At 43.3% G+C, this 12,355-nt stretch overlaps 1 protein-coding gene across 1 annotated transcript; it reads right to left on the bottom strand.

Moving 5' to 3' along the window:
- Positions 1–262: 262 nt before the first annotated feature.
- On the bottom strand, positions 263–3,411 carry LOC109393221 (lysozyme C, milk isozyme-like). Its single transcript, XM_019662226.1, has 4 exons — positions 2,768–3,411; positions 1,559–1,720; positions 886–964; positions 263–549 (listed from the first exon to the last, which is right to left on the bottom strand). The coding sequence occupies exons 1-4, from the start codon at positions 2,904–2,906 to the stop codon at positions 483–485; spliced, it is 447 nt and encodes a 148-aa protein (XP_019517771.1). The 5' UTR covers positions 2,907–3,411; the 3' UTR covers positions 263–482.
- Between the last annotated feature and the right edge of the window lie 8,944 nt (positions 3,412–12,355).

The following is a 12,355-nucleotide window of genomic DNA, read 5'->3' as shown; positions in this document are numbered from 1 at the left end:
CCCTAGCCAATATAATCCTGATATTCTGCCAATCCTTCCTCATATCTAAACCAAGCCTCTTCCATAATTTTCTTCTGTTTCATCTTGAACTTTCTTGGTGATGGAGAATAATATTAACCGCCTCTACTAAATGAGTTTCATAAGAGTCAGCATCAGGAATGCTATGTTCAGCTATCAGTTTTAGCCCAGACTGGGTAACCCATAAGAAGTTCTCAGGCAAGGAATTGCCTTAAACTTTCTTTCCAGAGGCGATATGTGAATCTTCAGTGGTGGGCTTGGACAGAACAGGATTTCTAGCGGTTTATATCATGTAGCGTCTCCATCATGACCCACCCTTTAAACATGCTACTTGGGACAGCTGAATTTTGAGTAATTTTTATTTTAGAGGCAGAGATGGGGGAAGATTCAGAGCTTCCAAGAACCCTGAGGTATTTCCCTGCCTTCTGGGCCACATTCTCCAGGAGCCACATTCAAGGACAGTCTCATAGCCGACAGTCAGCCAGGTATCTGGACAAATCCTTGTTTTTGCAGTGATCTTCCCAGCCCCTCCTAAGGGATAGAGAAGTAAAACAGATCAGAGGCAGGGGCAGGAGTCTATAAAGGGCTCCTCTGAGAGGGAATGTGGGGCCTGCAGGTTGGAGTCCATTTATGCTGTGGGAGAGTCCCAGATAGGGGAGGCTTGCCCATCTAAGACACACGTGGGGGTGTGTGGTAGTGCTGCTGGGGTGAAAATGGCACAATATTTTTCTGCCTCATTTCCCATCATGAGGACAGTCTCGACTACCTACGAAGTCCAGGGAAAATCCTACAGCATAGATGCTGCTTACAGCAGCATCTGAAGGTACAGTCCGGGCCCATCCCTGGCAGAGTGGCTGGTCCCCTTACCATGCAGACATCCTGTTAGGATCTTTTACAACCCTCTTGGCACAGAGGATGTCATCATTGATGTCATCATCCCGAAATTCTGGAAGGAAAAGTGGTTGAGTGGGGAGGGGAAAATCCCTTTTCCTGTTTTAACAGCCAATCATTTTTTGAAGGGAATTCCCAGAGGAAACTGAGCCTTACGATTTAGAATGCTTTGTCTCTGGAGCCCTTCTGTGGGTTTGCCTTTCATTTTGCCTGGGTTTTTGTGCCTTTGCTAAGAATTTGTCTTTAAGCCCAGTTCCCTCCAGAGAGGCATCCAGGACCTGATGGACCAGGGGGAGAGCCCTTGTTTTCAGGCAGCTACTCAGTGTGTCCTGAGTGCTGTGTGTGGGTGTGTGGGTGTGTGAAATGATGATGCAGTGGTGAGTGTACCAGGAACAGGATAACAGTCTTGAGGGAGGGGGACCCATGAAGGTGAGTCAAGGGTCAGTGTATCTCTCTTCCTCCTTTTTGGAAGGAGCATCTCTGGGGAGCCTTGTTTTAGTGTGAGGACTGCTTAGGGCCCTGTTATTCTGTATACTCAGCCTCCTCAGCACATGCTGAGGGTCTGGTGTTCGAGAGCAGTGCATTCAATTTGGCACGTATTTTACCCGGCCCCGCTCCACCCAGCCCTGAGAGGGGATAGAGTTCTTACTGTTGCACATTATGTTGCAGGCATTTTTTGAGCTACGCGTGTTGTCTTTGCACCACCACTTGTTGTTTATCTGGAAGATCCCATAGTCACTAGTGCCATCGGAATTTTTTCCATTAAAGGCCTCAGTGTTGAATCCACTCTCATGCTCAGCCATGCAGACCCCTGTGTCCGAGAGAGCAAAAAGTGGATAAAAAAAGGAGTGTGCTCCATAATGAGATATTCTTACAACTTGTGCTATACTAGAGCTACCAGAAATGAAAGCATTAAGACTGAAACACAAAGACTGTGAGATACCCAGTGTTAGAGGTCATTTATAATCCATGTGTATTCCCAGGCCTAAGCAATAATTAGCCCATGGTAAGTGTGTAATAACAATTTGTTAAGTAAGTGCAATTGGAATGCCCAACCACCAACAAGCCACAGTCTGTTTCCCACGCTACCTTTTCAGCTTCATTTCCCAGCCAGATATCCAACTCCTGCTGTGCATTTGCACTTTTGCTCCCTATCTCAAGGTATATGCAAAAGAAGAGGTGGAGAGGCAGTGGAAGAAAATCCTAGGAAGGAATTCCAGAAAACCCATCTTTGGGGGTAATAAGAAAGAGGTTTGGCATGGAGAAAAATGAAGACACGCAAGGGAAGTTAAAAGTTTCGTGTGTGCCTACTGTGTGGTGGGTGACTCTCGGCCCTTGCACCCTTGTCATTGCCTCATCTTCTGTTCTCACAAGCCCCATCTAACTCCCCTGTACACTAGTAAACACTCTTTAGACAGACTTCGTAGGTGTGGGTTATTTTTTGGCAGACAAAAGAGCAAGGGAGTGGGTAGGTGGGAGGCAGCACCTATTGTGCTGCCGAGACCTGGACTTAAAAGGGTGCAGGTGAAAGCAAAGGTGATGGCACTAAACCTGGAAGCAGTTAGGTTAGTCTTAGGGCATGTCCAAGGAAACATTCCAGGCCATTGGGTGGGAAGGTGATGTGGGGGAGAAGCAGAAGAAAATGTATTATAGATAAGAAAATCCCTGGTGGAAAGAGAAAAGGAGAACCAGTTAGGAGTTACAGGGCAGAGGCGCCAGAGACAAGAAGAACAGGCTGGGAAGTGTGAGAGCCCTGACAAGAGAGGACATCATGAAATAAAAAGGGAAAGATTCCTGGGTTGGGGAAGAGGGCATCTTTGGGCAGAGACAGAAATGACAGATGATAGTTCATACTCACAATTTGCCAGGCTGTAGTCATAGAAGCCATCCATCCCGTGGGCCTTCAGCTTGCGGGCCAGCTCACACTTGGAGAAGACTTTGGCATTGTAAGCTGCAAAGAAGCAGCTGAGGATGGGGATGATCAGAATCGACCTCATTTTTGCAGCTGGTGGAAACCAAAGCCTGGTGTATCCAAGACATTGTTGTCTTTTATACGTTTTGGGCACAGGTGTGTCTGACAGGGCAGTTATGCTGGGATTTGTGCCAGGAAACAGGATTTAGCTAATTCCCCAAACTGGTCCTGCCAGTGTGAACTTCAAGGAAGGGGATATAATGAAGAATGTTACCAGGAATAAAGTCTCAGTTGGCAGGGACAGTCCTGGACTTGGGCGAATGCACGGAGTGGGAGAAATGGGGGAGAGAAGGGAGTTGGTAGGAGAAAGAAATGTGATTTTCAAGGCTTGTACTTTTGTTGGACTGTCCCCAAAGGGGGTTGTCCTTGTATGCTGTGCTAAACTTTGGCTCATTATCTGTGCTTGGTTGAAGGTATTTTCCCATTCAGTCTAGTGGGAGGTCCATGATGGGCATCACTGAGTTTGGAGAGATTGAGGCTCTTTTGATATTTGCAATCAGTAAATCATTGGTTGAACAGGAGACCGCTAGAGAGACTAAGTTCATAATATCTCTGCATCTAAAAGAAGTTATCAGATCTATACTCCAAACTATACTTGAATTCTCTCTAAGATCTGTGGTCACTGATGCATATATGTATATTTATCACAGATACACACATTTATGTGTTTATATTTACTTATTAAAAGTAATTGACTCATGCGATTATGGAGACTGAGAAGTGCAGACTCAGGAGAGCCAACTGTGTAGGTTCCAGTACAAATCTGAGCCTGAGAACCAAGAGAGCTGAGGGTGTCAGTTTCAGCCTGAGCCTGAGTCTGAAGACCAAGCTCAAAGACAGTCAGAATTCTTTCTTACTCAGCCTTTTATTTTATTCAGGCTTTCAATGAATTGGATGAGGCCCAACAACATTGGGACAGGCAATCTGCTTTCTTCAGTCTACTAATTCAAATGTTAATCCCATCCAGAAACACTCATAGAGATACAACCAGAAATAATGTTTCACCAAATATCTGGGCACCCCATGGCCTAGTCAAGTTGACACATAAAATGAACGATCACCCATCTGTGGAGATGGTACTGTGATAAGAACTGTATGACATCCTGAGGCCCACCATTCCATTCTCTGAAATGTCTCTTCATTATTTTTCTTGCCCATTCATTCAATACTTATTGGGCATGTGCTGAATGTCAGGTATGGTGTTAAAACATTTCATATATTGAGGCAGAGAATGCCTCTTTATATCCTCTCTCTGTCGGTCTCAGGCTACAAGTTTCTCTTCCACATAATCATAATTATTTAGAATCAACTGTGAGTCAGGTAAGGTATTAAGCACATTGCATTTATTTTTATTTATTTATTTTATTTATTTAAGATTTTATTGGGGAATTGGGGAAGGGGAACAGTGTTGGGGAGTTGGGGAAGTGGAACAACCAAGTTGTTGTCCTTCAATCATAGTTGTGGAGGGCACAGCTAGTTCAGCTCCAAGTCCATTGCCATCCAGCCGCCCGTTGGCAGCTTGTGGCCTCTCAGCTCAAGGTGCCGTGTTTGATCCTAGTTGTGGGTGGGCGTAGCCCACCATCCCATATGGGAGTCAAACCGGAAACCTTGTTGCTAAGAGCACATGCTCTAACCACTGAGCAATCCTGCCACCTGTTGGCAGCTCAGCAGCAGCTCAGCTCAGGTGCAGCTCACTGGCCCATGTGGGAATCTAACCAGCGACCCTGTTGCTCAGAGCTCTCACTCTTAACCAACTGAGCCACTCAGCCGGCCCACATTGCCTCTTTTTAAACCATTTAAACCACATACCAACCCTATGAGGAGGAACTGATGTATATTTTTATATATGTTGAATACATTTATGGATGAGGAACTAAAACTCCTAAGGGGTTAATTAACTTTCTGTAGGTTTGCAAATAAATGATGGAGTTGGAATTTGAACCAAAGAAGACTGAGTCTGGAGATCACTCTTTCAGTCACTTTTCAAAGTACTTCCAACAACACTGATCTTCATGTTCCTAAAAGATTACCATCATGCTGCCACCCCAAGTATTTATTTCTAGCCACAATTTCTTGTTCGACAAAAGTTTCTTCCTCTCTTGTTCATCTCCAGTTTAGATTGTCAATATTCTTAAATATAGGGTCTAAAGATAAATGAAAAATACATCAAAATCTCTATGATTCCTGATAATTTTGAGCTTTAGGGAAGAAAGTGAAATAATCCAACGCAGAAGAAATTTTAGGAAGATCTGAAATGACTCTAAGAGGGTGCAGATAAATGGCCCACAAGATTGGGTACTAGCAAATATAAGGAGAAATTCCACAATTTGTGATAATAAATTGACTTTTAGTAGCTTGAACTATCCTTTTATCCCAGGGATCACGGTGCATGATCTTTTTATATTTTTTTATTGGGTAACAGTGTTTTTTTTCCAGGACCCATCAGCTCCAAGTCAAGTCATTGTCTTTAATCTAGTTGTGGAGGGTGCAGCTCACTGGCCCATGTGGTAATTGAACCAGCAACTTTGTTGTTCAGAGAACACGCTCTAACCAACTGAGCCACCTGGCTTCCTGTGCATGATATTTTTAATGTGCTGTTTAATTTGTCTTGCTAGTATTTTGTTGAGCATTTTTTACATCTATATTTATTAAGAATATTGGCCTGTAGTTTTCTTTATTTTAAGATTTTTTATTGGGGAATTGGGGGGATGGGAACAGTGCTGGGGAATTGGGGAAAGGGGAACAGACAAGTTGCTGTCCTTTTGTTCTTCAGTCTAGTTGTGGAGGATGTTGCTTCACTGGCCCAAGTTGGCACCATCATTGCGCTCTTCTCTGGCGAGGCAGATCAGTCGCCGGCTTCTGGACGGCCGCTCACTGCGGCTGCTGGCCGCTCACGCTGGCTGCTGGCTGCTCACGGTAGCCCATGGCAACCCACTGCCACAGGGACTGCAGCCTACGCCGTCGCCGGCGACTAATGGCAGCCCAGCTCCAGGTTGAGCTGTTGTTCAGCATCTTAGCTGTGGAGGGCAGTGTTCACTGGCCCTCATATGTGGGATCCGAACCGGGGCCCTCTGGCATCCCAAGCGAGTTCTTAACCATCGCGCCACTCGGCCGGCCCCTGGCCTGTAGTTTTCTTATCTGTCATATGCCTATATGGCTCTGTTATCAGGATAATGCTGGCCTCATAAAAAGAGTTTGGGAGTATTCTTTTCAATTTAGAAAGAGGTTAACTAACTCATCTTTAAAGAATTGGTAGAATTTTTCCTTGAATACATCTGGTCCTGGGCTTTTTATTTGTTGGGAGGTTTTTGATTAATGATTCAATCTTTTTCTTTTTTTAAGATTTTTTTTTTAAATTGGGAAATTGGGGAGATGGGAACAGAGCTGGGGAATTGGGGGAAGGGGAACAGATAAGTTGCTGTCCTTTTTGTTCTTCAGTCTAGTTGTGGAGGACGTTGCTTCAGTGGCCCAAGTTGGCACCATCATTGCGCTCTTCCCGGGCGAGGCAGATCAGTCGCCGGCTTCTGGATGGCTGCTCACTGCAGCTGCTGGCTGCTCACGCTGGCTGCTGGCTACACACGGTAGATGGCAACCCACTGCCACACGGGCTGCAGCCTATGCCGTCGCTGGTGACTCACGGCAGCCCAGCTCCAGGTTGAGCTATTATTCAGCATCTTAGCTGTAGAGGGCAGTCACTGGCCCTCATATGTGGGATCTGAACCGGGGCCCTCTGGTGTCCCAAGCCAGCTCTTAACCAACACACCACTCGGCCGGCCCAGATGTTTCTTTTTTCTTAATGTAGGCATTTATCACTAAAAACTTCCTTCAAGAACTGCTTTTGCTACATTCCATAAGTTTTGGTATGTTGTATTTTCAGTTTTGTTTTTTTTATTCCCTTTTTGATTTCTTCTTTGACCCGTTGTTTGTTCATGAACATGTTGTTTAATCTCTGCCTATTTGTGAATTTTCCAGTTTTCTTCTTGGTATAGATTTCTTGTTTTATATCTTATAGTCAGAAAAGATACTTGATATGAAATCAATCTTTTTTAATTTGTTAGTGATATGTACCAAATGAAAGGGCTTCTCACTATAGAAGCTCTAAGTTTTCTTTTTTCTAATGTTTTGGCTCCATAGCCCCTGGTTATAATCTTTTTTTTTTTTTTTAAGAATTTACTGTGGAATTGGGGGAGGGGAACAGCACTGGGGAAATCAGGGAAGGGAAAAAGACAAGTTGCTGTCCTTTTGTTCTTCAGTCTAGTTGTGGAGGACGTCGCTTCACTGGCCCATGTTGGTATTATCGTTGCGTTCTTTCCAGGAGAGGCAGTCGCTCGCCGGCCATTGGATGGTGGCTCATGGCGTCTCTTGGCAGTTCATACTGGCTGCCAGCCGCTCACGCTAGCTGCCAGCCACTCACGGTAGCTCATGGCAGCCCACTGCAGCCTACGAAGTCGCTGGCGACTCACGGCACCCCAGCTTCAGGTCAAGCTGTTGTTCACCATCTTAGCTGTAGAGGGCACAGCGTCACTGGTCCTCATGTAGGATCTGAACCGGGGTCCTGCTGCTCAGAGCTGGCGTCCCAAGCCAACTCTTAACCAATGCGCCACTTGGCTGGCCCTATAATCATTTTAAAAATCAGTTTCTTAATGATAAATAATAGATTGTTTTTAACCTGAATCTTAGAGAAATCTCCTACCCCCTGCTTTAGGTAATCACCCTAAAGCTTGTGATTAATGTCTGTTGATAATGGACATTGTAGCACAGCATTCTTTCCAGGCCTAACTCCAGGATAAACAATAACTGAATAAGTGGTTAAACCAGAATGCCATAGGCTCCATGAAGCGGAACAAATTTCATCACACAGTCACCCTCTGTCAAGGGCTTTGAATCCTGCTTCTTGGGCCAACACTTTTAACTCTATTAACTAAAATCTATCTCTCCTTATCTAGGGGCTGTTGGGATATAAGTGATGCCCCACCAAGACTTCCAGTACATCCCAATCACAGAGGTCAATATGGTCCTCTAGGCGGATCTCGAGAACCCTTCCCCTCATCTGAGATCAGATAGGGCGAGAGTCCCATGAATCCCCAATAGGTCGGGACAATGGCCACATTTAGCAGAGTGCAGATACAGAAGAGATCTCCTGTCCCTCAACTTCCAATAGAGATTTATGGGGATCACATCTGTCAAGGGGGACATAAGGCAGGCAGTTAGAGACAAGAATTGGGTCTCCGAGATGCCTGGATGTGACAGGTAACATTCCTGTACATCCAACATAGTCTATGGGAAATAACCACCCAAAAGACTTTCCCTTTGTGCCCAAACTTGTCCTTCCTTGTTTACCATAACCACTAGCCATCATCAATCACAGGCATCAATCAAGCAAGCCCATAATCAGATGAATAGCCCATTCTAGAAAAGAAGGAAATAAAAACTCCAAGTTCTCATCAGTCAGCGCCTTTTGAGCCACTCCTTTGTCCTCGGGCCTGCTCCTATCTCTTTGGAGTGTAGTTTCACTTCTAATAAACTACTCTTTCACCACTGTATTTCTGTGTTTTGTTAAATTCTTTGCTCAAAGCACCAAGAACCTGGAAACTGGGACCGAGAAGGGCCTGCTCTCCTGTAGTATTATAACTTGTTTTGTGGCCTGACATGATCTATCCTGGAGAACGTTTCACGTGCACTTAAGAAGAACATGTATTTTGTTACTGTTGGATGGAATGCTCTATATACGTCCTGAAACTAACATTGTCCTTCCTTTGGACATATCTTTAGAGAGTGGTCTCTGTCCTTGGGACCTAGTCACTTCTAGGAACTCTGGGTGTTCTGGTGACTTGGAGAGAGGCCCTTTGTCTCTCCTTTCCATCTCTCCCCTTACTGCTATTATTCCACTCCTTTATCTTTCCCTTCCCTTTTCCCTACTTCCTCCTGGAATACTCTGGCTGATTTAAGATCTATCGCTTATGAAACCAAACTCTGTTCTTGTTTCATAAAGCTTCATTGGCTTCAGTTCCTGTTGTTAGGTTTAAATATTGTATTGTATCTTTATAGAATTGGAGATAAGGGAAGGGATATGGTGAAGGGATCAGGAGATGAAATAAAGGTTCAGTGGAATAAGGAATCAGGTTAGCAACTCAGGGGTCATGAAACTGGCATCAAAGGTTTGAGACATGGGGCAAGGATGGAGACCCATTGAAGTTAGGAGGCAATTTGCAAATGTGTAGAGGTATTTTTGGTTGTCACAATGATTAGAGGGAGCTTCTGGTACTTAGGGAGTGGAGTCTAGCTATCTGTCAATGTGCAGGACAATACTATCTTCTAAATAACTTTCCTGTGTCCTGCTTGACTTTTAAATGTTTTGGTGGACATTTATGTAGGTATAAAACCTGTTAAGAATTAATTAAGCCAGGGGTGACAGGTTAGCTTAGTGGGTTAGAGGTTGATTAGAAGTTGGTTAGAGGTTGCCGGTTCGATACCCACATGGGCCACAGTGACCTGCGCCCTCCCTAAAACAGAGTCAACTATGCCATTGTAGCATGAAAGCAATGTGTAACCAATGACCATGGCTGTTCCCTAATAAAAAAAATAAATAAAAAAAGAATTAATTATGCCTAACTCTATTTCACATTACAAATACAAGCATATTTTTCATGGAATTAACATACACTGAATTTTCTGGGAATACAATTATTGTATTTGGTTTTGGGGACATTGTACTTGGTTTTGTTTGGAACTTTAACAATACTTATCATTTCAGAAAATCCTGTCATCAGTGGTAATGCTGCTCATGATGCTTGAGTTACCAGTGTGATGTGTCTGTATCTCTGTGTTTGAGGGTCTAACACCCAACTATTTTATTATGTCTTCTGTTGTGATTGTTTCCAAACATTTCTATGAAAACATGTATTATTTTATAATAAACTTTTTCCCTTTTATTTTTCTCGTATGTTTCATTTGGTACATTATGTTGACTTTCATGAAATTATGTGTAAAGCTAGGTTATGTTACTCACAAATTGCATGTCACAGAGTGAGACTTACTATTCTGGGGGTTACACTGTTGTTTGCAACAGTCTAGAGTGCAATGGTGGAGAGCACAGACTCTGGAGCCAGACTTTGGTGTCTAAAGCCCAGCTGTGACACTTGTTAATGGGTGACCTTGAGGAAGTCACTATCTTTATGACTCAATTTTATTATTTGTAAAACAGAGATAATAATTATATATACTTTATAGGGTTTTTGTATTAAATGGGTTAGTAGAAAGCATTGAGAACAGTGCCTGGCACACAGCAAATATAAGCTATTATCATTCCCTCTCATGTAACTTCCCACTTCTGTTCCAGAAAAACGTTTTGCAGTGGTCAGGCTATCCTAGAGGATTATCTCATGGATTGTTTTAATTTTCTCAGGAACACCTGAGAAACACCATTAGTGCTATATACCATCTGTCTTCGTCAGTTTGGGCTGCTATAACAAGGTACCATCGACTGCGTGGCTTAAACAGCAGAAATGCATTTCTCACAGTTCTAGAGGTTGGGAAGTCCAAGATCAAGGTGCCAGTTAATTGGGTTCCTGGTGATTACCATCTTCTTGGTTTGAAGATGGCTGCCTTCTCTAGTGTAACGTGGTGGTGAGAGAGATAAGGAGAAGGAGAGGGTGAGGGAGAGGGAGCTCTTCAGTATCTCTTCCTGTAAGGGCACTAATCTCATCATGAGAGCTCCACCCTCATGACTTAATTACCTCCATAAGGCCCCATTTCCAAATACCACATCACACTGGGATTAAGATTTCAATATATGAATTTTGGGAGGACACAAACATTCAGCCCATAGCACCAGCTAGTTATCTTGAAGAGCTATGATGAAGTTATTCTCACTTTTAGAGGCGTGATTACAGTCTGTGTTTCCATCCATCTCAAAGCCTAGGCCTTAAAGTCAGGTGGTAGGGAAAGGATTAGGATAAAAACACTGTTGGAGGAATCTACTGACAGTCCCATAGGAAAGTTGGATAGTTATTGAGCCAGTACCTGTTTGAAGTGCCTCTTTTCTTCATGGTAGAATTTTTGGCCCTGATCATAGCTCGGGAAGTCTAACTTCTCATACATAACCTTTGTGTCGAGTTTCTACACTTTGCCCTGCCTCTTGCCTTGGCTCTGATTTATAGCTCTCTGTTCTCTGAGTCCTATTTGGCCTTACAACTAGGATAGTCTAATTTTGTGATTGGTTTTATGTACAGGAATTAAGGCTTGGAGCAGCTTCCAGGTATATTACCCTTTGGGGGATAAGGTATCAATCAAGAACTCTACTTCCTGGAACAAAGATTATTCTGTCTTAGAAAACTGATGACCTTGTAGGAAATGCCACAGGGACTCTTAAGCAGCTGATAGGAGGAGGGTTTGAAGAGTTTAACCTGCAGGCCATGTAGTATCGATGGGGGCATATCCTGATCACGGGGTGTCTGCTGTCTTTTGTTGCTCATCCTTTTTGAGTTCCCTTACTTCCTGGGGGAATGATTTGTTCTAGGCAAAAACCTCAATACCTATACAGCAGCAACAACAACACTTTCTGAAGTTGAGCCAAGAAAAAAGGATTCACAGGGAATCTCAAGGGACAGACAACAAGTACCCTGGGGCAGGGTGCAGGGAGGAGAAGGAAGTCAGAGGGGGAGAGATTGCTAGTGTTGTCCATAACCAGGGCAAGGATCTGTCTCTATATCCTCCTCCCTTGGGCAGTGTCACAATGTCAGGTCTTATCTGCTCCCCTGTTGTTTACTCCCTTTCAGGGTTAAAGGAGGTATTTCCACCTCTTTTCACACTCAGATACAGAATATAAAACTCTCTTCTCCTCCTTATTAATCTCCAACAACTCTGGGATGTGTACACTGTCCTTGATGCTGAAACCCACTTTCTGGATTCTTTACCTCAAATCCATCCTTGCTCAGGCATCTTCCTTTGGATCTCCGTTCCCTCCATACTTTCTCTGTTCTTTTGTTCGCTACAAGTCTGATTTTAAAAAAAGATTTTTACTAAAAATATAGCTAACATATAATATATTAGTTTCAGGGATACACAATAATTATTCAACATTTATATACCTAAAGAAGTGATCACCATGATAAGTCCAGCAACCATCTGACACTGTACAATGCTATCACAATATTATTGACTATATTCCCCATGCTGTACATTACATCCCCATGACTTATTTGTTTTATACCTGGAAATTTGAACCTCTTATTCCCCTTCACCTTTTCCCCCTTTTAAAATTTATCAATTAAAGTTGACATTCAATATTATTTGATGTTAATTTCAGGTGTACAGCATACTGGTTAAACATTTATATAATTTAAGTAGTGATCCCCCTGACTAGTCTAGTACCCACCTGGCACTATACATAATTATTACCATATCATTGACTGTATTCCCTATGCTTTACATCCCCATGACTATTTTGTAACTATCAATTTGTACTTTTTAATC

Source organism: Hipposideros armiger, unplaced genomic scaffold (genome assembly GCF_001890085.2).
Source record: "Hipposideros armiger isolate ML-2016 unplaced genomic scaffold, ASM189008v1 scaffold_371, whole genome shotgun sequence".
NCBI lineage: Eukaryota > Metazoa > Chordata > Mammalia > Chiroptera > Hipposideridae > Hipposideros > Hipposideros armiger.
This window is presented reverse-complemented; position numbering and strand designations above follow the sequence as displayed.